At 58.1% G+C, this 25,532-nt stretch overlaps 2 protein-coding genes and 1 long non-coding RNA gene across 4 annotated transcripts; 2 read left to right on the forward strand and 1 right to left on the reverse strand.

Annotated features, from left to right (window-relative positions):
• Positions 1 to 1,849: 1,849 nt before the first annotated feature.
• On the forward strand, positions 1,850 to 4,195 carry LOC124098319 (cysteine-rich protein 1). 2 transcript variants are annotated; one of them, XM_046453126.1, is made up of 5 exons: positions 1,850 to 2,100; positions 2,212 to 2,695; positions 3,724 to 3,781; positions 3,893 to 3,939; positions 4,070 to 4,195. In XM_046453126.1, exons 1-4 carry the CDS (start codon positions 1,865 to 1,867, stop codon positions 3,931 to 3,933), a joined length of 819 nt encoding a protein of 272 aa, XP_046309082.1. In that variant the 5' UTR covers positions 1,850 to 1,864; the 3' UTR covers positions 3,934 to 3,939; positions 4,070 to 4,195. The 2 variants fall into 2 exon arrangements, with proteins under 2 accessions (XP_046309082.1, XP_046309083.1); XM_046453127.2 differs by lacking the exon at positions 1,850 to 2,100 and adding an exon at positions 3,552 to 3,646 and having other exon boundaries at positions 2,539 to 2,695.
• LOC124098321 (uncharacterized) lies at positions 3,925 to 6,763 on the reverse strand. The gene is made up of 2 exons (XR_009227597.1): positions 5,507 to 6,763; positions 3,925 to 5,268 (listed from the first exon to the last, which is right to left on the reverse strand). It is a non-coding gene; the product is annotated as an uncharacterized LOC124098321 (long non-coding RNA).
• Positions 6,640 to 13,949, forward strand: Tedc1 (tubulin epsilon and delta complex 1). The gene is made up of 8 exons (XM_046453125.2): positions 6,640 to 7,013; positions 7,103 to 7,181; positions 7,660 to 7,862; positions 8,110 to 8,265; positions 9,156 to 9,254; positions 11,395 to 11,481; positions 12,054 to 12,233; positions 13,420 to 13,949. Exons 1-8 carry the CDS (start codon positions 6,867 to 6,869, stop codon positions 13,747 to 13,749), a joined length of 1,281 nt encoding a protein of 426 aa, XP_046309081.1. The 5' UTR covers positions 6,640 to 6,866; the 3' UTR covers positions 13,750 to 13,949.
• Positions 13,950 to 25,532: the final 11,583 nt, after the last annotated feature.

Genomic DNA, 25,532 nt, shown 5'->3' on the forward strand with positions numbered 1-25,532 from the left:
GCATTCTTCTCCCCACCCAGTGGACATGGCAACGGGAAATAACAGCAGGGAAGGCCAGGAAGGACTCAGGATCTGGTTTCAGGGGTGGGGGCACCCTGGGCAGGGCAGGGTTGGAGTCCGGTATGGGAGAAAGAGCCATCCCTAGGGCAGGGCAGTGGAAGGGGGACAAGGACCAGGTCATTTCTGCCACCTGCCCCAGAAAATGTCCCTCTGAGAGGAGCTGTGAAGCACCTTCCCAGGAGCCCCAGGGTAGGTTTGGGGTGGAGGCCAGACAGAAATGTGTGTAGCCATGTAATCTGAGAGACCCTACGCACAACACCAGACACACCTGATGGACGCAGCCCCACACAGGTATATCTGTAGGGGCCAGGACACGTGCGTGCACGTGTGTGTGTGCTGTACAGGCATCCAGTCCCTCCAGCTGCCACAGTGCCTTATCCTGGAGGAGGCGGAGGTGCTGTGCCAGGTGCCCGTGGCCTCCACCCACACACTTCCACGATTGGCAGTGGCTGGTCTTCTTTATAAACAGCAAAGTGGGTGTGTCCCGGGTGTGGTCAGGTTCCAAGGGCCTACAGTAGTAAGATCCCCCTGCCCAAGACTGTCCTGGCCCTCCGGGGCCTCCCTCCTGTGGCCCGGGGCCCTGCTTGATCCTCCTCTTTCTGTCCTGTGTTCCTGTTGCCCTTCCTGGCCCTTGCGGTCTTATCTCTGCTGTGCTGAGGACTGAGGTCAGGGGATAAAGGAAGTCAGGACTTGCCCTCTTAGGGCTGGGGACATAGCTGAGTTGGTAGAGCTCTTGCCCCGCATGCACAAGGCCCTGGGTTCAATCCCCAGCATCATGGAAAATCAAAAAGAAAAAGGATTTGGCCTTTTGTTATCGGACTAGCCAAGGAGACTCTAAGGGGCTTGTTGGAGGTGGAGGATGGTTGTGTTGGTGGCCTTAAGTCCAGGAACCACACAGTGGCTGGAGACTGGGGTCCTACCCCTTGCATATCCGTGTGCACCTCTGCTCTGGAAATCCCAGCTGACAAGGGTCTTTAGTATGTCCTTGAGGACTGCGGCACTCGCAGTACCTCAGCCCTGGGCAGTGACCTGAGGGGTCCCAGGGAGGATGGTGGGAACTGGTAAGTATTGTCAGGGGCAGGACTTGGCTTTGGGTTGTAGATACGGGGGACTCCCCGGAGTGTGGCCTCTGCAAGGGACCCATGGGGCCTTGGTCATCCCACAACCCTGGGAACTCTGACCCTCACTCCAGCTATGGCCCAGTGAGGAGCAGGGAGGGGGCATCCTGGGATGTTGGACCCATGGCTCTTAACCTTTGAGTACCCTGGGGAGGCCAGGGGCCTGGGGCATCAGGGAGCCTGTCCTCCTGCTCTGCTTCAGGGACAGGGCCTGAAGAGGCCCAGAGTGACGCCTTGTGTTTTGGGATGGGTGTGCTGAGTGCAGGTGGGTGCTGATAAGGGGGTTAAAAGGCAGCCAGGGCTGGGATGGAGAGAAGGCTGAATACTTCCTGTGGGGGCCCCACAGAGCAGGAAGGACTTCTCCGGAGAGGGTAGCCCTCTGCTCCAGGGGGAGGTGGGCCTGGCTGACAGTGACCCCGGCACAGAAGGGTTAGATAGAGGGATGGGCCAGGGCATCCCCACTGAGGCTGAGGCCTGGACTAAGGGAGGCTGGAAGCCCCAGCAGTCCCACCTTGGTGAGGCTGCAGATGCAACTCATACCCCAGGTATCTGTAGGCCAGCAACAGCCCTCCTGATTCTCAACAGGCTGGCCCCCAATGTAGGCTGGAGACTTGGACCACTCTTGGTGCTGGGACACTTTCTGTAAAGATAAGGACCTTGGCCCCTGTCTCAGGTTCCCCCAGGCAATGGTTCCGGGGGCCTGGGCTCCTCTATCCTTGTGGAGGAGGGACTGCCATGGCCTGAAGTCCCCTCTTCCAAGTTCCCCAGGGACGTTCCGGCTGTGGTTCAGTGGACTTCCCAGAGAGCAGCAGGGTGGGGGTGAGCTGGCACAGCTCAAGTGCCCCACCCACTCCCAGGGTCTGGAGGGAGGAGGCTCCTGGCCTCTTTGTGAGTGGGAGATCAGAGCAGGATTCCTGGAGAGGTACCAGACTGAGACTATGGGAATGTGTCCCCAACCTTCTTTCTAGAAGAGGGGCAGGGTCAAAGTACGGGAGGAGACTTTCATGCTAGTTTGCATCCGTCCGTATTTTAGAAGTGACTGGTTCCTTCCCTGGCTCCGGCTGATCTGGGGCTTTGGCGGGTGCCTGCGAGTTGCCACTAGGGACCTGGTAAGCCTTCCTGCAGAGGAGAGCCCCCTGCCCCAGATCTGGGACTGTGGGCTGCTTGGCCTGGGGTGTGGACCTGCTGGAGCAGCCTGGTTCCCAGAAGGTCCCCATGTCTCCGCTGGACCCTCAGCCACTTTTGAGTTCTGCCCAGAGGCGGGCGTGGACCAGATGATCTTTCTAGGCGGGTCGGTCTGGATGCGAGGTCCCCAGGGTACAAGTCTCTGCCTCGGGGCGGGACTCGCAGGGCGGGGTCCTAAGAGGCGGGGCCCCAGGGTCCCTGAAAAGCTTACACCAAGCGGGCGTCACCCAGTCTCGCGCCCACAGCCCGCTCTCGCCCAGCATTCGAAGCTCGTTCGGTACCCAGTATCGCCATGCCCAAGTGCCCCAAGTGTGACAAGGAGGTGTACTTCGGTGAGTGAATCCTGCACCTGGGGCCTCCCCGTGCGCGCACTGCCGGCCAGATGCGGAAGAGCGACCGACCCTCCGGGGCGGGGGACGTACTGGCCATCCTGGAGACTTGGCGGGGGCCGCCCAGGTAGGCGCAGGGCCTCTGGAGCCCTGAGGGCCTCCTCGGAGCCAACCTGTCCGCCTGGCTCACGGTCGTCCGGGTGTGAGTCGGGACCCCCTGCGTCGGGCGGCCCGGCTATCTCTTCCCATTCACGGTTTCTGTCTCCCTGCCTCTGTGTCTCCCCGTCTGGTGACCCCTGGTCTCGATGTTTCTACGCTTTCCATCCACGCGCCTTGGGCGGGGTCCCCGAGGGATGGGAAGGAACGCGGGGCTGGGGCCTCCCCTGCCAGCGCTAAGTAGAAACAGATGCGGAAACCGACGCCCCGGGCGCGATCCCGGCACGCTCAGATGCGAGCGCCCGCCTTCCGGCCCCGCGCGCGCCCCGGGGAGGGGCAGGAGGGAGTGGGAGGTCCTCCGCCCCAGGAGAAAGGCGCCCGCAGGCTCCACCCAGTCCCCCGGCGCCCGGGGCCAGAGGGCTTCGCCAAGCCAGCCTGACCCCAGGCTTCCAGTCCGCCTACTCCACCCCAGCCCTCGGGGCGTGTCCCAGGCACAGCACCTGGAAGTGGCACGAGGGCCAGACTCCTCTGATTAGTTTGGCTGGGGACTAGAGGTGTGTCCCTAATATGTACAGGGGCAAGAAGAGACGGGGTGGGGGGTGCTGCCAAGATGAGAGAACGCAGTATGGGTGGACTGGAGGAGGGGTGTGAGTGACGGTGTGCCAGGGCCCGAGAGCGGTGTCTCATGGGGACTTCCCTGCAGCGGAGCGGGTGACCTCGCTGGGCAAGGACTGGCATAGGCCCTGCCTTAAGTGTGAGAAATGCGGGAAGACGCTGACCTCCGGGGGCCACGCAGAGGTAGGTGGGCTGCGGGCCACTGGAAGGGGGAGTCATGCTGGGGCGAAGGCAGCTACTCAAGGGCCTTTTCTCCGCAGCATGAAGGCAAGCCCTACTGCAACCACCCCTGCTACTCCGCCATGTTTGGGCCCAAAGGTACATTCTGGCAGTCTGCCAACCGCCCGCCTCTCTCTCTCTCTCTCTCCCCCCCCCCCCCCCCCCCCCCCCCGCCTCCATACTGTGTTGACCTTCCACATCTTTTTGCAGGTTTTGGCCGTGGTGGAGCCGAAAGTCACACCTTCAAGTAAACCTAGGTATAATCCTCCCTCCAGTCCCACCCAGCCCATCCTTCTCAGGATTCGAATGTCCCCCCAGGTCTGATATTCAGGGGCCTGGAGGCAGGGCTGAGAGGTATACTCAAGAAATGCCTGTCTCTCTGCACAGGTTGAGGAGACCCTATCCTTGGCCACCCACCGGGCCATTGCCCATTCAGCAGATGCCGGGCCTTACCCCAGACACCCAGGGCTCCTCATAGCCCCTTGTGCCTTCAATAAACCTGAACACGTGGAAGACGTGTGTGTGTGTGTGTGTGTGTGTGTGTGTTCACTAGTACTTGGGCACACGTGGATAGTGGAAAGAAACGACATCTGGGAACTCCCAGCCCAGGGTGCTTGCTCTGCCTGCTGCAGAAGGCACTGTTGCCCACTCCCCTGAGGAGGTCTCTGGGGCCCCCTTTGCAAGGCATGAGTCCAGCCCTGCACCTCTGACCTCCAGACCCACCAAGGCCCTCCTCTGCGGTTCTGGAATGGGCTGGGCAAAGGGTCAGAGGGAATTTGAGGCCTGGGAGTGGGTGGTGTTGGGAGGACTCTGGCCATGGGTCAGAGAGTGATTCAGCTGGAGCTGCTTCCCTTTTTGAGAAGCTTTGGGGGAGCTGTGGTGTGGACTCCTTGCCTTCCCACTTTCTGCTGCTCCACCCTTGTCCCCATCTACCCCAGATCAAGCTGTGGTTTTTTTTGCAGGGGCTTGCTGTAGCTGCGCAGCTAGCCATCCAGACACCAGACCCCATGTTTGGGCCCCTCCCTGAGCAGGGACTCCCCATAGTGGCCTGTGCTGTCATGGTTATGTCCTGGCTTTGCACAGTGGAGGGGGCCCTTTAGGAAACTCCTTTGTCAACCTAGCCCCTGCCCACTGGGCTACCGTCAGAACCCCACTGTCCCCTGGCAGCTCAGTCCCAGCCCTGGCCAAAGGTCTCCCAAACCCCTTTAGACCATCTGCAGACGGGAAGAGCCCAGGTCAGCCTAGTGAACTGTAGCTGGCAAAGAAGGGGTGGGGAGCTGTTGAGGGTGGTCTGTAGAGCGAAAAGCTCGCGTCATAGGGCGATCCTGGAGGGCGGCAGAGGGGGTGGGGCAGCCAGGCGGGAGCCTAGGATGCTGAGCTCCAGAGGCTCCCAATCCAGGTGGGGGGTGGGGGCTGAGGGCTGAGGGCTGTGGCCCAGCGATACCTGGCGGCCAGGGTAGGGACAGCAGCTCCCAAACCCGAGGTCCTAGCCTCCCCGATGATGCGCCGTCGCCGTGACTCCCTTCCCCACATAGCTCACAGCCCCATTTGGGGCGACTTGGGGTGCACTGTCAGCGAGCTGAGACCTGCAGAAAGAGAGTGGGAATCAGCTAAGCCCCAAATGGGGTTAAGAGCACCCCAGGCAGAAGGTCAGCAGTGCAAAATCCCTAAGAAGAAAAGATCCGTTGTCGTCCATCAGAAATCAAGCCGCGCAGGGTGGGGGTGGGGGAACAGTCTTCGCACCCACAGCTCAGGGGGCGCTGAGAAAGGGATGGAGGGCAGGATTGCCTGGGACCTGGAGCCGAGAACAAGCCAGCAGCGTACCCCATACTGGGGGGGGAACTCCCGGCCAGGGACTTCGGAGCCGAGTCTGTTGGCCGTGACCCCTGGCCCAACGTTGCCACCGCCGTTCAGTGGAGGCCACGGAAGCAGGACGTTCCGAGCGGGCGCGCCGCGCTCCCGCTTCCAGTGGGCGTGGCCAAGCGGACAGGTGTGTGGGGTGCTTCGTACTTCCCTCTCTAGCTGGCTTTCCTCCGCCTTCTCTCGGGCGCCCCCCCCTCTCCACCTGCCTTCTTTCCGGCTTTCTTGTGTAGTGTGCGCACGGTCCAGTCCACCGCCCCAGCCGCACCTTCAGTGACGTGAAGCGCACGGAGTTCGTGCCAGAGTGTTCCAGTCACCGATGACTCCCTCCTGCCATTCTCCCCCTGCCCGCTGGCCAGCCCTTTCCGGGCAGCCAGGGCCCTGCGAGTTTACCTCCTCCTGGCACTCCACACGGTCCGGCCTACCTGATGCGGGCTTTTGCAGGGGCTTCCTGCATTCGGAAGAACGCGAGGACGTCACCCAGGCTGCCCGCGGCTGGACAGGATTCCTAATTATGCGCGTGCTGTGGTTCTTTCCCACACACCAGGGTGAACTCTGGGTCCGTCTGCCATGTGATAGGGCTGTTGTGACCTCCCGCGTGTCCTTGCGAAGATGGCTCACAGCCTACCAGGACTGATACTGTTGGGTCGGGTGGGAAACTTCCGCTTCTGAAGGAAATGGCCACACTGCTTCCCAAAGAAGGTGGGGACAGTGAGGCCTATGTTTGGGCAGGGTAGCTGAGGGCAGAGAGCTGGGGCTAGGGACGGGCGACGGGCCGGAGTCTGCAGATAAAAGAGTTGACGGCCTTCCCTTCTGGAGCTTCCTTTGCCCAGCTCGTCGGGCGAGGTTACTCACGGAGTCCCCACCCAGCTGCCCCGGGTCATCTGCCGGGTTGTCTGCCCGGGCGGCGGCTTATGAGGCTCTGGCGCCCCCTGGCGTCGAGCCGGGGAGGCTCCGCGGAGGGGCGCCGGCAGTGGCCGAAGGGAGTCTGGTTGCACAGTCCTCCGGGGCTCCAGGGGGCGCGCATGTTTTTCATTCAGTGCTGACGACGCCGGGTTGCTAGGTAGTCAATGGCTCGGGGCGCTGATTGGTTGGTTCTGGACCAGGCGGGTGTAGGGCGAAGGTTGGGCGAGCGAGTTCAGCAGCCTCGGTGCTGCTGACCTCGAAGGCTCCACCCCAGGAGCGCGGAAGTGCCTTCGCGCCTGACGAATAGACGCAGGGCCAGCGCTTACTGGGTTACGGCGCAAAAGCGGGTCCTGGCCGGCGCTGTGATTGGGCGCCATCTGCCGGGGCGGGCGATCCAAGGAGGCCTGGAGCAGGCTGCATGGGGAGGCGGCGGCGCAGGGTGGACTGGGCGGCCGGCGTCGGGACCGGGACCCTGCCCGAGGCGATTGCCGCGCTCAGTAGACTGCTGCCCGCTGGGCCCAGCCCGGAGATCTTCCGCCGTGCCAAGTTCGACCGTCCGGAGGCGGTGAGGCCGGCGGCGCGGGCGTCGGGCCAGGAGTTGCCGGATGCAAAGTCAGCCTGGCCCGCTGACCGCGCGCTTTTCGTTCTCCGTAGGCCCCCGCGCTCTGGCGGCTCCTCTTCCACGTACTCGCGCCGCTCCCAGAACGTGGTGCCTCGGCCTCGCTCTCCCCGGGTAAGTCCCGTCCTCTGGAATGCCCCGCCCTAAAGGTCTCGACTCAGCCCACCCTGGCAACACTAGCCTGGCGCTGACCCCGCCCACCAGGCGGCACTGGCTCCGCCCAGCTTGGTAAGGCTCCGCCCCAGAGGCTTTGGCTTTGTCCAACTCTAAGGCTCCCACCTCCAAAGGCTCTGGGACCACGCACCCAGGGAGGCACTGGCCCTGCTCAACTCTAAGGCTCCACCCCTGGAGGCTCTGGCCCCTCGCACTCAACCGAAGTCCTGGTTCTGGTTGGACCCTGGTTCAATCAACACCTAATCCCTTCCTTCCAGGTTAGGGTATGGTGCCCTCATCTTGGTTGGAGGACCCAACCCCTACCCCGCGTTGGGTCCTTGTCCTTGTTCCTGTCTCCTCTATTTGGGGGTCCTGAAGGAGTACAGATGATATCCACTTTAGGTAGGCTTCTCCCTGAGCTGGTGGTCTTTTACTCCAGAGGCCCAAGCCCGCCTGGTGAAGGCAGTGCTGTGCTCCCAGGGCTACCCGAGGCCTGTGCTGGCACAGCTTCCGGAGGATGGCTCCCAGGGCAGCCGGGAGCTGCTGCTGGCCCTGTCCTGGCTCCTGGCCCGAGAGCCTCTGATTGAGCGGCTACTGGTGCAGACTCGCGTCCAACTGGGCGACCAGGTGCCTGATTTTGAGGTGGGTGTGTAATAAGGGTCATTGGGCCCAGCTCTGTCCAGATGCCAGAGTGTCCCATGTCCCATGACCTGTGGGCCATCCCATGTTAGACTTGAGGGCAGCCCGTGCTGGGGCTGTCCTGGCTGTCTAGCTGAGAGTGTGCAGGCAGCTAGGTCTGTGGCTGTATCTCCACTGCTCTTACTGTCCTTGCCCCTTCTTCAGGTAGGGTAGAAAGTCAAATAGGGGCTAACCCTTATTACCTCTCCAGAGTGGGGCCCTGGCCAGCTCTGGCCCACCTGTATTACACATGGGAGCAGAAGTCCCCGTGGACCTCCGCTGTGTGCAGTGGCTGATGGGAAAGCTGCGGTTCCGGTGGCGGCATCTGATCTCCAGTCAGCAGGAGCAGTGCACCCTCCTGGGCAAGGTAGTGTTTCACACAGCTCTCCACCAGGGACCAGAGACCCTGGCTACCTTTCCCTATGGCCCATCCCACCAAGCCTGGCAGGGGCTGACCCCAGGCTGCTTGTGGGCCTTCCCTGACCTGGCTGGGGCTGGTGGGGGTTGGGACTGTGATCCAGGTAGGGGACCAGATTTCGATGGAACTGGGCAGTATTGGGAGCCATGGTCAGGGGTCTCAATCCTGCTGGAAGAAAGTCTGCTGGATCAGAGAGCCACGGAGTCAGCTTTACTGTTGCCAGAAATTGTCGCCTTTAGACTCTGCCAAGAGAAACTGTTCCTCCTGGGCACTTTCCCACCATGTTCTGGATGTGGGCTGATCTGGGCAGTGGGCAGCTCTTGTAGGGGCCTTTGAAGGAGCCGTAGAGATTAGGTTCAAGCGCTCTGGTGCCCAGCACATGACCATTGTGAAGTGAGGGCTGATGGGTTGCTGGGTGGTAGCCATGGGCTCCGTGGTGCTGAGACCCCTTCTGTGGTCTTCTCAGCTGGTCTTTCCTGGGACCTGCTCCTGTTGCCTGGCCTTGGCTCCAGCAGCTGCACCGGGTTAGGGGCCCACCTTTCTGGGGCACGTTTGTACCTTCCAGAGCCTAGGGCTTGACAGCAGGGCAGGGGGCACCATCCCACTGTATTGGACCCCTGGGGAGGCCCTGAGTAAGATTGCCTGGTGTCCCTCCCTCTGTAGGGGCTCCCGAGTGGTGTGATAGCTATCTTGAGTCTGACACTGCCCTGGCCAGCCTCAGGTAAGGTATGGCCGTCTTGCAGGGGAGTTGAACTCTGAAGGTGACCATGCTGCTCCAGTGGAGGCCCCGTGCTGGAGAGGGTGCACCTCCACAGCCTGGGGTCTGCCTTCTGTTCCAGATCCACTTGTATACCCACGGCTGCCACAGTGACCAGAACCTCGGCCATCTGTCTGTCACGGAAACTGAGATGCTCAGGGACCCGGAGGGTGGCCAGCAGGTGAGGGCTCTCTGCTGGGGGTGGGTGTTGCCTGAGGTTCGGCGGGGCCTGTTCGGGATGACCTGGGCTGTGACAGGCTTTGAGCTGTACATGTCTCTGGGTTGTTGCCGAGCTCACTGTCATTGCTGGTGTGGTTGACAGGGGTGTCTTCAGGACTCTGTCTGTCCCATGAACTGTCCATCTTTCCCAGAATCCTAATAGGTTGCTGTGTGTACACCTCTGACCAGATATGAGCAGGGTCCCAGAAGTGCATGGGTCCAGGCTGGGCTAGTTGAGGAAGAAGACCACAGGAATTAAGGATTGCTGGCCTCAGGTCTGCGTTGAACCTGGAGCCCACAAAACATTTGTCACCTGGTATTGAGGGGAGTCCTGGAGGAGGGACTGTCCATAGGATTGGCTGAGAGGGCACAGCTGCCCTTCAGAGCAGGGGCCTGTTGGGAAGGCTCTGCCCTGGAGACATGGTAGGCCTCAGTCCTGCTTCCTGGTCAGAGGCCACTCAGTGTTTGCGGGACAGTGCTGCCCAGGTGATGTACTTCCTTGGGGTCTCAGCCCTGTGGAGCACAGACCTAGAGAAAAGCCAAGCTCTGAACTTGGGTGGCCATGTACCCTCAGGCAGAGGGTCATTTGCTAAGGCTGCTGGGGCACTAAGGAGAGGAGGGTCAGGGCTGGCCCCGACACCGTCCAGTTTCTCCCGTTTCTGCTGTCCCCTCTGCCCTCATCCATGCTGACTGGTCCCCATCCCTTCCCCAGCGGCTTTTTGCCGCTCCTTTCTTCTTCTTGGCAGAAACCATAGGGAGTGGCTAGGAGCATGTGCCTGGCCCTGCTGCCTGCTGGTCCTCTGGGCCAGAGTGCCCTGTGTGCCCTGCCCAGCTGTGGCCGGCTGTCACCTTCACACTGAACTCTGGACTGACTCGAGTGGGGCACTGCTGGCAGGAGGGCCGAAGCTCCAGCCAGTAGCTCCTCCTCTGGCTCTTCTGCCTCATCCCAGTTCTGCCTACAACCTGGCAGGTGGGACAGGGGGCCCAGGGCTCAGAGGCGGACCGCTCCTGGTCCCCACTGTCTGCTCTGCTGGGGCTTCTGCCCTGGCACATCTGGCCGTCAGATGCAGCTTTGGCGCTTTATGCTCCAGGTGATTTATATGCACCCATTGTGACTGAGTGTGCCCACCTGGTGAGGCCTGCCTGGCCTTGGTGCCAGCTGGGCCTGGCTCCCTGGATGAGGCCTGGGCTAGCCTCAGAAGGGCCTGTGCTTGGCTTTGGAGGTGCTGAGACAGCATTTGGATGTCCCCACCTGCCTTTGACTCTGTCCCCCTTTCGGAGGTGACTCAGCAAGGCCCAGGCTTTCAGCCCCTGGTCCCTGGTTTAGAGCAGGACAGGGGCTGCCCAGGCTCCATTTGGGCCTGCCTGAGCCCCTCAGTGTGGGGTGGGGACCTAGAGGGGGAGGCAGGATGTGTTGGTGCTGCAGGATTTCAAACAGCCATGGGTAGGTGAAGTGGCACCATGCTTGGCCTCCTTCCGAGTTTCTGGACAGAGCTGGCTGAACCCTGGATCTGGCCTACCCGAGAGCTTGCACTGCTGGGACAGGCCCTAGAAGCTTCTGGAATGACCTATGGCTGGTGTGAGCAGCTGGCATGCTGCTGGGTGACTGGGCAGTTCACTTGGTCACTGGTGGAGCCTGCACCCTTCCGTTTGTCCCCTGTGCCCTTAGTCCTGCTGGGGGTGGCAGAAGACGTCAGAGTGCAGCCCCAGAGAAGAGGAAGGGGAGGTGTTGTATGCCCGACCCCAGTCCAGGGGTGCTGGCCATCCTGGGGACTCTTGGAAGCTGTGTTAACTGCTCTTTTCCTGGTGTGTCTCGGTGCCTGAGTGGGAGTGGGGGGGGGGCCTGTGGACATACTCTGCCCTCCCCTTGCCCTGGTCTGTCTCCCTGCATCTCTCATGAGTCTCCCAACACTGTCCCTGGCATGGGTGTGCTTTGAGGGGAAGGGTGGCTAGGCCTGGTCATGCGTTGGGCTACCCTGCCCTGCAGAAAGGCGGCAGAAACCATAGGAGTGGCTCGGGAGCACGTACCTGGCCCTGCTGCCTGCTGGTCCTCTGGGCCAAGGGGCCCTGTGTGCCCTGCCCAGCTGTGGCTTGTTCTGCAGCTGCTGTGGGCACTGGAATGTGAGAACACCCGTCTGAAGGCAGCTCTTGAGTGGCGGCGCTGGGAACTGGTATTCTGGCGGTGGATGGTGAGCTAGGCTGCCCCCTCCCCTCCCGTTCCCTTCCTGGCCCAGGTGGTGGGTTTGGGCAGGGTGGGTGGGGGGCGCACCTCCCAGACAGGAGGAAGAAGAGGCTCTAAGGGATCCCACACCCCAGGTCTGGCGCCCAAAGTCCAGGGCTTTGCCCACGACCTTTGCATGTCTTCTGGGGAGGCCCAACATTGCTGGCCATGGCCTCTAGCACCCACAAGTGTCTTCTTTTTTATCCTTTTCTTTTTGGTGCAGGGGATTGAACCCAGGGGTGCTTAATCAATGAGCCACATCCCCAGCCTTTGTTTTTCTTTTTTTTTATTTTGAGCAGGGCCTTGGTAATTTGCTTAGGCTGGTATTGAACTTGTGATCTTCCTGCTTCAGCCTCCCAAGTGGCTGGGATTACAGGCCTGGAAGGACTGAGTTTTGTGCCTTCCTGGAGGCTACCTTGCTGGGGTGTCAGTAGCTGTCCAGACCTCTGTGGGACCTGGGAGGGCCACCACTGCCTCCTGGGGCCTCTGTCTCCCCTAATGGAAGCCATGCCTGGCACATGCCCACTTATCTCCCTGCAGGACACAGTCCTGGGCATCTGCCCTCCAGAGGGCCCTGCTGCAGCCTCACGACCCACGATCCTGCCCAGGGTTCCTGAGCAAGGGCTTGGCCAGCTGGAGCAGGTAGCGCAGGAGCTGCAGGCCCTGCACGAGGAGCTGCTGGAGGCAGGCGCCGCCCGGCGGGTGGCCTGGGAGGCCCAGGTGAGTGTGGCAACGCTGTCCTCTGGACCCTCTCAGCCCCGTGCTATCTCCTGGGGAGTGCCCACCCTAGAGCCTGGCGGCCTCTCTGAGCTCCTGAATCACCGATCTTGTTGGATTAAGTTTGGTAGGTGGTACATTCGGGTACCAGACTCCAGCCGGGCAGGAGGCTGCACACTGAAGGCCCACCTGTTCCCCAGGATAGCTACTATGTCCCCTGACTGCCCTTTGGGGGTCTTCACTTTCCACGGGAATCAGTGGAGAGGGGAGCAAGCCCACATTGCGTTGTTGGCCTGACATTCCTGTGCATGCTCACAGTCATCCCCTGAGTCCTGCGGGTCTGTGGGGACATGTGGCCCTCCTGCAGCGTCACCCTGAGCCAGCTATGGCTGTAGACACTGCTTGCAGCCGCATGCTCTTGTGACTCCAGGCAGATTCCCTTAGACTCTTCCTGAGCCTCTGTGAAGAGTGGCGCTGCCCCTGTGGCCTGTCACCCCCTCACCCTGCTGAGTGGCAGCCCCTTATCCTCACTGCTCCCAGGAATGGGTCTGCCTCCTGCTGCTGCTCGGGGCCTTGTGGAGTCCTTGAGAACTGTGCTGCCCAAAGGCTCAGGGTGGCTCCCTGGGGTCATCTGGAGGGAGCTAGAGGCTTGAAGTTCCCATGGATGTGACCCCCTCTCCAGATTACCCTCCACAGGGTCCTGGATAGAGTTGGCCTCAATGGCGGGAGGTGGAAGGGTGGGCAGCCCTGGGTCCTGTGTTCCTGGTGAGCCCACCCTTCAGTCCCTGCCTGAGGGCTCGGGAGGTGTGAAGTGCTGGGCTGAACTCAGGAGGACAGTTCGTTGGGGGTCTTTGCTCTGACCTCTGAAGGGCTTTGAGAAGAGTGGTCTTCTGAGAGCTGCCAGGCCCACCCCCACTCCTGCCCAGTAAGCCATTTGGGTCCTGCAGCTCAGGCAGGGAGTGGGTTCTGGGAGTCCCCCTGGCGTAGCTGCCTCTGGTGCAGGGCTTGGGCGCTCCATCAGGCTGAGGCAGAGCTCAGGCCTGGGGGGCGTCTTGCATTGGCCTGAGGCTAGACCTGCTTTCTGAGGCAGGAGGATAGACACCTGGGCCCAGGGTTGCCCAGGGCCTGTGCCCTGTGTCCTGGGGCAGAGTCCCTTGGGCTCAGGAGCTGCTGTATCTGCTCCTTGCAGGTTGAAGGCCTGGGCCGGGGGCCACAGTGGAGTTCTGTGCGCAGGGCCTCTCAGGAGGCTGTGGACCAAGAGCTGGCAGCCCTGCGGAGGTCCTGGGAGCAAGACAGGGGCCCCACCCCACCCCAGGGGCCCCACCGGCTGGTGAGAAGGGAGGAGAGTGCTGCAAGGACCCAGGGCCTGCAGGCGGCCGGGCTGGCCAGGCTGCTGAGGCGCCAGGAGGCCTGTCTGCAGGCCACGTTGCACCGCCTACAGGGACAGTGCCAGCAGGAGCTGGCCAGGCTGGCAGGAGCCCTGCCTGGCCTCATTTGGATCCCGCCACCCCGACGCTGACGGCCTGTGGACATGTCCTCCCCGTGTGGGAATCTGCCCTGGCCCAGCCTAGAGCTGGTAGCCATGTGCCACCGTGGATGCAGAGGTTGGGCCGCGTACTGAAGGACCAGGATCCAGACCCTTGGCCTGTAGTACTGGGGCAAAGGGACCCAGAAATAAACAGTGGAGGCCTCCCCGTAGGGAGCAGGCCACTGGCCGTCTTTTGCTGCCCTTCTGGGTTCTGTCTGAGGGTGGATGGAGGGGGCATCTTGGGTCAGGCGAGACACCCTTGGGTGGTGGTGGACTAGCTAGAGCCAGTGCAGGGCTGGCCAGGGCTGGGAGACACCTGGCCTGCACACCGGGTGAGTGGGGGGACCTGGGGAGGGTGGCTGTGCCACCTTCCCAGGTCCCCATGGCATGCCCAGCTCTAGGCTGTGGGCACAGCCTCCCTCCTGTGCTAGGCCTGCTGTGGGTGGGGGCCGGATGGGAGCTCTGGGGGCTCTGCTTTCCTGGGGGTGGTGGCCTGGGAGTGAGGGGGAGGCCGCAGTGCGGACAGAGGGGCCTTGTTCCTGAGGCTGCTCAGGGAATTCAGCTCTGACAAAGGGCTGCTTGTATGTGCGACGTGCCCACAGCCTGGTGGAGCAACTTCCATCCCAGCGTCCCCCCAGCCAACAGGCGCAGGTGGGCCCTGTGGCCTCTGGCCCTGCCTCCCGCCTCCTAGGGTCCACACCGTGACCTGGCACTGGGCGGGTGATAGGGTCAGTTGGCTGTGTGCAGCCTCCTGCCAGTCTAGGCCCAAGCCTAATTCAGCCTCTGGGAACCTGGTTTTTCTGTCAGGATGTTCCTTTATGGGACTTTTCCTGCCTGGTTGGTATGTGCTGGAGCAATAGCCTACACCCGGGCTCTGACTCTGCCAGGGGCTCCTTGGCCTCTGGGGCTGTACACCCCGCTACTCCTCTTGGCCAGCCATTGCTAGCATGCCATCTTCAGGAATACTAGCTGGACGGGGTGGTGTCCAGCAGCTTGTGCCTGACTCTTGTGGACATGGCCCTGAAGAGTCACAGGGCACTTGGAGTCCAGCCTCCTGGAGTCGCTTCCGGCCCTGCAGCTATCTGCCGTTGTGCCCTGGGCCTGCACGTAGCAGCCATATGCAGCGAGGCCACTTCTGCTCCCTGCATCTGGAGGAGGTGCTAACCCAGGACTCCCACTGGCCCTCCACAGCTTGAGTTTTGAAGCCTAAAGGCAGATGTGGCGCCAGGCACCGCCTCTGCCTCCTTTGCTCTGCAGGTCCAAAGAGTCCAGTTAGGACCGCGGGCGTGTGTGTATTGTGTGTGTGCGTGCGAGTATGTGCGCGCTCGTGTGTGTGTGTGTGTGTGTGTGTGCATTGTGTGGTGTGCCTGTGCACATGACCACGGTGACCGTGGTAGCTCAGACCCTGGTTCTTCTAAGGAAGGGGCCTGCAGGGGGCCTGCCTGAGGGCCCAGGCGTACTCAGTGTGGTGGGTGGTCACTGGGGAGGCCTCTGGTGTTGGGTGCCAGCTCTTCCACACGGTGGCTAGAAACAGCCCTGCCGTGTGACTTGCCTGCTCTTCATTCTGAGCTCCCACACAGGGTTAAAATCAAGTGCTGGTGGGCCACGACTTCCTCAGGGGCCTCTGGAGGACCTGGGGGAGAGTCCCTTCCAGGTTCACAGGAGTTGTTGTTGACCTAGGCTGCTCTGGGATCCCCGCCCATGGCCCCCCATCTCGGAGCAGGCCCTGAAGGCCATCAGACACTCCTGTCCTCTCTGACTTTGAGAAGCTGGTATGAACTTGCCCCCTGCCCTCGCTCCTCCAGATAACCTTCCTGTCTTACCCAGGGACAACCAGGACCTGTAGGCACGCTTGGTCTGGCATGTTGTGTGACTGGGAGTCCGTCTGAGGACGTGCAGTCTGAACCCCAGGTTCCCATGAAGAGGCAGGTATGTTCTTACAGGAAGCAGCAAGAGAGCAGCAGGGCAGCTTCCCGACACCTGCCTGTGTGGGAAAGCGTGATCACTTTGACTCCATCAAACGAAACTCCCAGACGCAGTGGCGTACACGCAATCCCATCAACTCCGGAGGCTGAGGCAGGAGGATTGCAAGTTTGAGGATAGCCTAGGCAACTTAGAGACCCTACCTCAAAAAACAGGACTGGGGGTGCTTAGGCTGTAGCTTAGTGGTAAAGCGCTTACCTCGTATGCGTAAGGCACTGAGTTTGATCCTCAGCACCACATAAAAGTAAATGAAGATACTGTGTGTTCATCTACAACTAAAAAATATACATAAAGATATTTTAAAAAAAGGACTGGAGGCCAGGGCTGTGGCTCAGTGGTAGAGCTCTTGCCTAACATTTGAGGCACTGGGATCGATCCTTAGCATCACATAAAAATAAATAAAATAAAGGCGTTCTGTCCATCTATATCTAACTAAATGTATAAATAGATACATTAAAAACATCACTGGAAGTGTAGGTCAGTGGTAGAGTGCTCCCCAGCTCAGTCCCTAGTACCCTGAGAAATAAAATCCTGGAAGCTTCTGTTTACTAGAAGACAACATAACCCAGGGTGTAGCTGAGTGGCAGAGCGCTTGCCTAGCATGTGTGGGGCACTGGGTTCCATCCCTAGCGCCTCCAAAAAAAAAAAAAAAAGATAAAGAGCCAGGGTGGAGAATTTACTTGCTATGTTTATGGCAGATAATTAGTGTCAGGACAATAGGTGGGACCATCAAGGGTGAAGAAGGTAAATGTGCTAGATGGGGTGGGTGCCATAGAGCAGGGCCTAGGAGAGGCCAAGTGGGTGGCAGTGTCCACCTTCACTAGCAGTAGAAGGGGCTGAGCATGGTCCTGGGCTGGTGAGGACTGGCACTGTGGCGGGGAGTGGAAGGACCTCAGCCTGCAGGCACACTCTGGAGAGTCATGCTCAGTGTGCAGGGGCCCAGCAGTGTCCCCTGGCAGCAGTTCATAGGGCTGCACAGGGACCGAGACGCTGATGGCTATGGGAAGCCCAGGGTGCGTACACAAGTGTAGCAGTGGAGAGCCTTCATAGAAGGACGAGTCACAGTAAGACACAGGAGGACATTAGAGAAGGTCAGCAGTAGGATGCTGGCCTGGCATGCTTGAGCCTTTGGGTTCAGTCCCCACACCCCGCCCCTGCACAGGGAAGGGTCTGGCATTGACTGTCACCTCACCATGGCATAGGGTGGGAGACAGGCGCAGGGAAGTTCTCTGTGCAGGTGGCTCCCTGGACATGGGTGTTTTGCTCCATGACTTCATGTGCGTTCCTGCTGTTTGTTGGGCGTGTCTCCTACATTGTGAAGACAGACGGATGGAGTGCAGCGTGCAGCCCTGTGCCCAGCCTGTGGTTTTAGTTGGTTCTGCCCATTCTGTACTTGTGGCGTGGCATGGGTCAACCTGGTCAGTGGGCAAGCCTGGTAGGCCCATAGCCGATCAGGACCATGCCCTTCTGCTGCTGCACCAGCATGTGGATGCCCAAGGGGTGTCCCCTGTGTCCTGCTGACACCCAGCTTTGGCTGGGAAGCAGGATGCCTAAGTGCCATTGGGGAGTAACTCGGTTGGTTAGGCGTGGTGGGTTCTGTTTAAGCTCGGGAACCTGGCCTTTACTGCCTTGCCCTTGGGTCCATACCCTGGGTCTTTGCGTGTGGTGGCGGTGGTGGCAGTGAGGTCTCCTGCCTGGCCTTTGGCCTTTGGCCTCTGGCCTCATGGCTCTTTGTGCGTGCACAGTCCCGGCTCTCCTTTGCCCCACAGGAGCCCCAGGTTCGGAGCCTTCCCTGCTCTCTGGGTCGTGGGCACTGAGCTGCCCATCCCCACCCTGCCTCTGGCTTCTCTGGTCCTCGGCTTTGCTCATCCATTTGGCCAGAATTCTGAGTGGGAGGGGGCAGCACAGAGGCCCCATAGCTCATGCGCAGGAGGGAAGTCAAAACCCCACAAGCAAGTGCAGGGGACAGGGCAGTGGCAAGGGAGGTCAGAGGGCCTGTGCAGTGGGAAGCAGGTCCCTCAGAGGCCCAAGGAGGGTGGTGCAGGTGGGGGACATGAGGACACTTGTTGGGGACAGTGGGCTGTGTGGGTCAGCGAGGCCTGGGTCTGGTCTTTGGAATGATCCCCTCTGCCTGGGGGAGGAGCCGTTCTGGGGCCCAGCAGAGGGCAGGGAGGGTGGCCCAGGGAAGCTCGGCTGGTGTTGTGAGCCATCATGGATGAGCTCTGTTGGCCGTCTAGAGCTGGGCAGGCGGAGCATGGGCACAGGCAGCCTAGGAACCCAGCTTTGGCAAGTTCACCTTGGCTTCTGAGTGGAGATGTCTGGGTGGTGAGCTTGGAGCTGAAGAGCAGGATGAGACCCCTGGGGCATGGTGGGACCACGCTGGGCGTGGTGGGGCTAGGGCCCAAGTCAGAGGGTGAGCTCTGGTGCTCTGACTTGCAGCTGGAAGAGGAGCTTCAGTTAGCAAGAGGAGGGCAGAGGGACCAAGGGGCAGGTCAGGAGGGCTGGGGGAGGGCAGGTCTTGGAGGACAAGGAAGCTGAGGATTGGCTCTTGTGTCCAGCATCCTGGAGTGAGGTGGGATGGGTGCCGGCCTGGTGGGCTCAGGAGAGGAGGAGAGTGTGCACCTCAGCTCCTCAGGTCTGCAGGGGAGGCCCAGAGAAGTGGGTGCTGACTGCAGGGAGCTGGATCTGTCTTAGCCCAGTTGGCAGGACACGCATCATGAGGGAAGAAGCCTTTTGCTGTCGGGAGGCTGGGAGCAAGGGGACACGGGGGCAAGATGTCTGCAAGTTTCCTGCAGAAGGACTGGGGAGGCAGGGTGAGCAGCCTCAGCACCTGCCATGCAGCAGTCTGTACATTCTGGGGTGTGGGGCCGCCCCGCGGTGGCTGGGGCTCTTTCACGTATGAAAGTTGTGCTTGCAGGCTTGTCCTGTACTGTCACCAAGGGGCAGCCCCCCCCCCCCCCCAGCATCAGTGAGGCCCCAGACATCCAAGCTCCAAACAGAAAACAAAAACAAAACCCAGAAAATAAAAAGACACTCAATGCCATGGTGATCGCAACCAGCAGGATGTGGGCTTTGAAGGGAGAGCTGTGTGGCCAGGCCACTGCCTGGGCACCAGGCTGTCATGGGCCATGCCTTGAAAGGCCCTGAGGTCAGGCAGGAGGGCGTCACTGGACCTCGTTTTATAGTACCCAAGAAATGTGCGGAGTGAGCTGTGGCCCTCGGAGAGCAGGAAGGACGGGCCCCAGAGGGAAAGCCCTGCTGATTCCAGGCCCCAGGTTGCCGGAGGGGAGTTGGACAGAGCCCCAGAATCCTGCTGACCTCCCCCAGTGAACCCTCCTGCGAGTGTGGCTGCCCACGCAGGCTGAGCAGCCGGCACTGACTCCCAGACCCTTGACAGACTCATGCTGCTGGAGGTCACAGCCTGTCTGGGGAAGTGTGGGCAGCCTCAGAAGAGCCGTCCGCTCCTGCTCACCCCAAGGACAGGATCAGCAAGCGGCCAGCACGTAGCGCCCAGGGCTGAGAGCTCCTACTGGGCAGAGTGGACAGCCAGTGTCTGTTGTGCACCAATGGCCTCCACATGGCCAGGCCTCCCTTTTGTGGTCTGAGCTTTCCACTGAGCCAGTCCTGCATCAGTGATATGAGCTGAGTCACACGGGGGCAATGGAGACCGGTACGGGTGTGGCCCCAGAGACCCTGGGTTGTGAGCTGGGTGCAGGGACGGCGGCGTGGGTGTGCTGCCTGCCCCACTTCAGGGAGTGGGAAATGCAGCAGTGGGTGTCCCCCATCCCCTCCTGGGGTCTGCCTGTTACAGCAGCTGGCTTTTACCCTGACTGGGCTCCCTGACCTTTCTCACAGTGCTCTTAGTGTCTCTATTAGAGAGTTTTTCACTGTGCCCTTTCTTTTCAAAAGAGATATCTAACAGTCCTGTTTGTTTGTTAGGACCAAACAGCCCTAAGTATTTATGTCCTGGCAACTTAGTAGCAGTTTAGATATGAGAAAGACACTTAAATCGTAAAGAACCTTTGCCCTTGATTTAATTCTTAAGTAGCTGTAACTGTTTGCTGAGAGGTTGTGCAGGTCTGTTAGGCTCTGCACACCTTTTTAACCATATCAGGTTGAACACCTTCACCCGTGTGTCCTGCTTCACATTGATTTTTGCCTGGTATCTGCTTTTATCTCAGGGGGGTTGTAAACCCAGCTTGGCAGAGACATCATCAAAAGGGAAGCTCTGTGTGCTCTTGAATGGGTTGAGAGGAGTCCGACAGGCTGCGCACCCCTCAGAACTTTACGATGCCTACAGCCCCCTCGAGGATTCTGTGCGGCACAGGGTTCAGAACGGCAGCTACAGCTGGTCCCGTCTTTAAGCCTTCCCCTTCTGTTTCTGTCTAGTGTTGTGTCCTACGGTGACCTAAGGTGCCACCGTCCACACTGAGGCCAGCTCTTCTCTCTTCCAGCCAGCCCACCTCACCCGTGTCCAGCAGGGTGCATGCACCTAGCTGTTTCCCAGAGTTGCTGCCTGCTGTCTCCAGTTCTCTGCCTCCATGGAGAGCCCTGCTGGCAGGCAGCAGGAGCAGTGCTCTGGGCTGCAGACCCAGGACCGGCCAGCAGAGCCAGGCCCATTGTCCTCCACCAGGCGTGGAAGGCACTGCTGCTGCGCCCCCTCCAGGTTTTCTGTGTCGGCAGGATCGCGTCAGCTTGGTTTCTCTGACTGGTGAATCTGAACATCTTTTCAGCACGTGCTTAGTTTTTTGGGTTTCCTCTTCTGTAAATGCCTGGTTGTATCTTTTGACTTTTTTTGGGGGGGTGGGGGGGGTGAGGGAGTGGATTGCTCTCTTTTAAAACTCGATTTTCAGGAACTCTCTGAAAACCTGCGGTAGGAAGGCCCAGGGTCTGCACATTATGACTCTTCTCGCCTCTGTTCTGCGGCTGGCCATCTGCCTGTGGTCTCCCAGGAGCTCTTCCTTCTGCTGTGCTCCAGTCCCTCTCTTCTGCCTCCTGTGTTGTCCTCCTGTCACCTTCTTGCAGTTGTGGCCTGTGAATTCTGTGTGGCGCTGGGGCTGGAACATGGGGCCTGAGTGTGCTGGGTGAGCCCTTTGCCACTGAGCTGTCCCCACTCCCACCTGTCACCTTTCCTCTAACCTTTAGGTCTTCAGTCCAGCCATGTCCCTCCCTCGGGCAGCTCCTGGGAGTCCAGCTTCTTTCCATACACAGAGTAGCTGACACCTATCCTTTCCTCATTGGACCCTGTTGTCACCTCCACTTTTGGCCCATTTGTGGGGGTCTTGCTGTCCCCGTGGGCCTTGCCTGCCCCGATGCCACACAGCCTGTGCCACATTGTTCCCTGTGAGGGCTAGATGGGGCAGTGGAACTGGGACACGTGGGGAAGGTGCGTGTGTCACTGCTGGTGTGGCGAGGTGCTGCGAGGGGGGCCTCCCTGGTGTTCCCGCTGCTCGTAGCAACTGGCTGCAGGGACGGTGGCCCCTGTCCTACAGGACAGTACCTCCTTCCCCAGAGGGAGTGATGCTTGCCGGGTGCTCTTGATACATAACAATCCAAGTAGAAAGTTTCCTTCCTCTCTTGATTTCCTGAGTTTTTTTTTTTTTTTAATAATTGTGAATATTGAAAGCTTTGTCTTATTTAGGATGTTTCTATCAATGTTTAAACTGAAACAGGCCTATGATTTTTTTTCTCTGTTTTATTAGTATTTCTTTTTGGATTTTGGAATCAAGGTCACATGGGCCCCACTGTAGCCTCTGCAATCTGTTTTCTGGAATAATTTGCTAAGGTAGGAATTAACTGATCTTTGATATTCAGTAGAATCATCCAGACCTGGGAGCTGTTATTTATTTTTATCATTATTATCTAATTTCCTTAATGCATGCTCAAGAGCAAACTCTACATTCTAAAATACATTTTTTTTTTTTTTGTATTTTATGTGAAGAATCTAAACAGTGGTTCATGTATCTACTTTTGCTGGTGATTCTGCTCATCAAGCTCCATGTACTTGGAGGCTAATTGTTCGGTGTTCACTTTTGGGATGGATACACTTTGTTGTTTCTTGGAGCTTTCTTTAATTCATGTTTGCTTGGTATATGCTAATTTGTTCTTTCTTTTTCAATCTTAATGTGTCTTTTTTTAAAAAAAAATTATGTGTTTCTTCTATAGCATCTTGCTGACTTTTAGAAAATTCTAACACAAAAATGTTGTCTTAGTGGGCTGGGGCTGTAGCTCAGTGGTAGAACACTTGCCTAGCATGCATGAGGCACTGGGTTCGATCTTCAGCACCACATACAAATAAATAAAATAAAGGCATTCTGTCCATCTACAACTACAAAAAATTCAAAAAAAACCTTTTTGTCTTAGTGAATTTACACAAACTGTAATTATCGTTATATTAGGACTTCTCTCTGCTATTGTATTTTTTTTTTTTATATTTATTTTTTAGTTATTGGCGGATACAACATCTTCGTTTTGTATGTGGTGCTGAGGATCGAACCCGGGCCGCACGCATGCCAGGCGAGCGCGCTACCGCTTGAGCCACATCCCCAGCCCTCTGCTATTGTATTTTTTAAATATTTATTTTTTAGTTGTAGTTGGACACAATACCTTTATTTATTTATTTTTATGTGGTGCTGAGAATCGGACTCAGGGCCATGCATGTGCTAGGCAAGCGCTCCACCACTGAGCCACAACCCCAGCCCTGCTATTGTATTTTGTTCTTTCATTTTTCTTTCTTTTTTTATTTTCCACTTTCCATTGGAAAGATGGAATTTACTTCTGTTGACGTAGACATTGTTATGTTTTATTTTTATTCTGTCATTGCTCTGGATTTCAAAGCCATTTTCATGGTTATTTTTGAACTTATTACTATTTCCACCTTTTCCTAACAAAATAAGTGCTGTAGCACAGTCTCTTACCCTCAGGTTTCTGTCTCTTTTGAAACGTCTCTTGGGCTCTAATCTACTTGTAATCTATGACTTCCCATGAGCTCTCACACTACTCAGCCTTCAGTGGTCATCTGTGGTCGCCCTGGGTTGGTCAGTGTGGAGTTCCTATAACAGATTCCCGAGATCATCGGCCTGTGAGGAGGAAAGGTTTATTTTGGTTCTTGGTTTTGGTGGCTTCAGCTCATGGCCGGTTGGCCCACGTGGACTGGCCCCCTCGCTCTGGGCCCATGCGGAAGGGGACGTCTTGGCACAGCCTGTGGCACAGCTGGCCTCATGTCTGGGATGTGAAAGAGAGGAAGAGGAGGGGCTGGGTCCCAGTATCCACTTCAGGTAGCCCCCAGTGACCAGAAGACCCCCCAGGGCCCGCCTCTGAAGGCTGCACTGCAACAGCACCCCTTGGAGGAGAAAGCCTTTAGCATGTGGGTCGTGCAGGTCTGGACTGCAGCATTGGGGCGCAGCCCCTCTAGCAGGCATGGGAGGCACCTCTTCAGTGTCCAACTCCTGCTGGGTCAGACACTGCAGTTCCCGAGAGCGCTCTGGAGAAGGTGGGCAGGAGGAGGTGGGGGAGCTGGTGTCTACTTCATCGCCAATGGGAGCAGGTCTGCAGAGCGCCCTGACTGTGAGGAGGTGGAGGAGGGTACTCAGGAGCATCTGAAGAATGCCCTCGCCTCCCTCAGCCTGCAGGCACGTGCCCCCCACCCCCCAGCCACTGCTTGCTGCCTGCTGCCACCAAGTCGGTAATAAAGTGTCTAAAACCTCTCTGCCGAGTCCTCCATGCTCTCTCTTTGAGACAGGAAAGCAGTGTGCTGGGACCCTGCAGCCCTGCGGCTGAACACAGCCAGCCTGTCCAGCCTTTGCCCTTTTTATTCTCTTGCGGGCAGTGCTGGGGTGGAACCCAGGGCCTCTTGCAGTAGGAAAGCAGCCACCACTGAGCTACAGCCCCAGCCTCTGCAGTTTTGAGCTGCACTGTCTTCTTGCTGCTGATTTTGAAGATTTAAAAAAAAATACCACTGTTCCTCTAATTTCAATGAGATTATGTCCCCCTAAATGCATCTTATGCTGAACATATCCTAAGTCAGAAACACATGTCTGGCTTCCAGGCTGCCAGGTTGGGGTGTGGGAGCAAGATGCAGAAACACACCTGTTCAGTGGGGCCTCAAATTCAGGACTGTCCTCTCCTGGAGCTCTTGGCTTTCAGAGACCTTGCATGCTTTACGCTTTCTGTCCTGTTCTGGAGTGCTTCCCTGGGGGAGACCAGCACCCCAGCGGGAGCCCAGGAAATGTGAGTGTATCACTTAGTGGCCAAACCGTGGCCTTTACCTGGATTCTGCAGCTTTCCTTGCTTGTGACACGCAGGTCCTCCCAAGGTCTGCGGGTCCTGACAGTTTCTCCCAGACCAGCTGAGGGTACTCTACACACAAGGCGGCTCCCTTTAGTCTCACCTATCAACACTGATGGCTGCACACACATGGACGTGCATGATCACATCAGGGTAACTGCAGTCACTGTGTTGGGACATTCCAATTCCTCTCTGCTGGCCACACACGGCCACACAGAAAGTGTTGCAGCTCTGCACACCGTGTCTTGGTGCACGCTTCTCTGATGTGTTTTCTGCTGTCCTTTTCCACTGTAGCCTGTTATCGTTGCCTCTCACCAGCCCATGTCCTCGGGATTTAGGTGGGGCTCTTACCAACAGTCTCTATTTTGTTTTTTGATCAGATCATCTTAGACATTCAGGGGGGATGTTTAGCTCATTTACATTTAGTGTAGTTATTGACATTCTTTTTTTTTTTTCTTTTTGTGGTGCTGGGGATTGATCTCAGAGCTTTGTAAATCATAAGCAGGCACTCTTCCCAAGCTACGTGCACAGCCCTTTGTAAGATTTCTATTTAAGACAGGATCTTGCTAAGTTGCCAAGAGTGACCTTGAACTTGTGATCCTCTTGCCTCAGCCTCCTGAATAACTGAGATTATAGGTGTGCACCATCGTGTCTGGTGACAGGTTAGTGTTTAAGTCTGCTCTCTCTTCTGGTTGGTAAGCTGCTGCGTCTCCCACTCTGGCCTGGACTCCCTTTGGCTAACCCTGTCTTCTGCCCCACTGTCTCTGGATTCCCTCAGAGCTGTGTGTTGCTTTCCTGCAGTGCGTGCCCTGGGCTGCTGGGCATCCCTGCTGGTCCCCGGCAGTCAGGACCATCTCCCTTCCCCTTGTTTCATGTGCTGTGCTTGACTTGTGTTCTAATTTCTTGTTTTCTATTTTTACTGGTGCATATCTATGCAGAATGGTAGGTTCCATTGTGTCAGCACTTTGTGATTATCACATGTAGTGCATGCTCACTTCAACATCCCCATGGATTTGCCACTTTCTCTTCTCCCCATCTTAACCTAGGGTGTTTCTCTTCCTGTCCACTTTTTGATTTTTTTTTAATTTGTTTTATTTTTTTTTGTTTGTTTGTTTTTGGGAACTTGTGATTGAACTCAGGAGCACTCAACCACTGAGCCACATCCCCAGCCCCATTTTACATTTAATAGTGAAGGTGTCTCACTGAGTTGCTTAGGGCCTCACTAAATTGCAGAGGCTGGCTTTGAACTCAAGATCCTCCTGCCTCCTCCTCCTGAGCTGCTGGGATTACAGGTGTGCACCACGGTGCCCGGCCTATTTTTCTTTTTTGAATTGGGGTCTTGACTGTTGCCCAGACTGGCCTTGAATCCCTGGGTTCAAGCAACCCGGCCTCAGCCTCCCAGTGCTGGGATTACAGATGTGCCCCCTGCCCAGCTTTGGCCTGCTCTGCAGTCACTCGCAGATTTGCCTGTGTGGGAAGAGTTGTTTCGGGCAGTAGCCGTGCTG

Source organism: Marmota monax, unplaced genomic scaffold (genome assembly GCF_021218885.2).
Source record: "Marmota monax isolate L192 unplaced genomic scaffold, Marmota_monax_Labrador192_F-V1.1 WCK01_AAM20220418_F8-fsc00190, whole genome shotgun sequence".
In the NCBI taxonomy this organism is placed as follows: Eukaryota; Metazoa; Chordata; class Mammalia; order Rodentia; family Sciuridae; genus Marmota; species Marmota monax.

Coding starts and splice junctions, on each gene's coding strand:
- Tedc1 (XM_046453125.2), top strand. CDS start 6,867: ATGGGGAGGCGGCGGCGCAGGGTGGACTGGGCGGCCGGCGTCGGGACC. Junction 8,266..9,155: donor AGTGCACCCTCCTGGGCAAG/GTAGTGTTTCAC, acceptor CTTCTGTTCCAG/ATCCACTTGTATACCCACGG. Junction 11,482..12,053: donor TGGTATTCTGGCGGTGGATG/GTGAGCTAGGCT, acceptor ATCTCCCTGCAG/GACACAGTCCTGGGCATCTG.
- LOC124098319 (XM_046453126.1), top strand. CDS start 1,865: ATGGTTCCGGGGGCCTGGGCTCCTCTATCCTTGTGGAGGAGGGACTGC. Junction 2,101..2,211: donor AGAGCAGGATTCCTGGAGAG/GTACCAGACTGA, acceptor TCCGTATTTTAG/AAGTGACTGGTTCCTTCCCT. Junction 2,696..3,723: donor TGACAAGGAGGTGTACTTCG/GTGAGTGAATCC, acceptor TTTTCTCCGCAG/CATGAAGGCAAGCCCTACTG.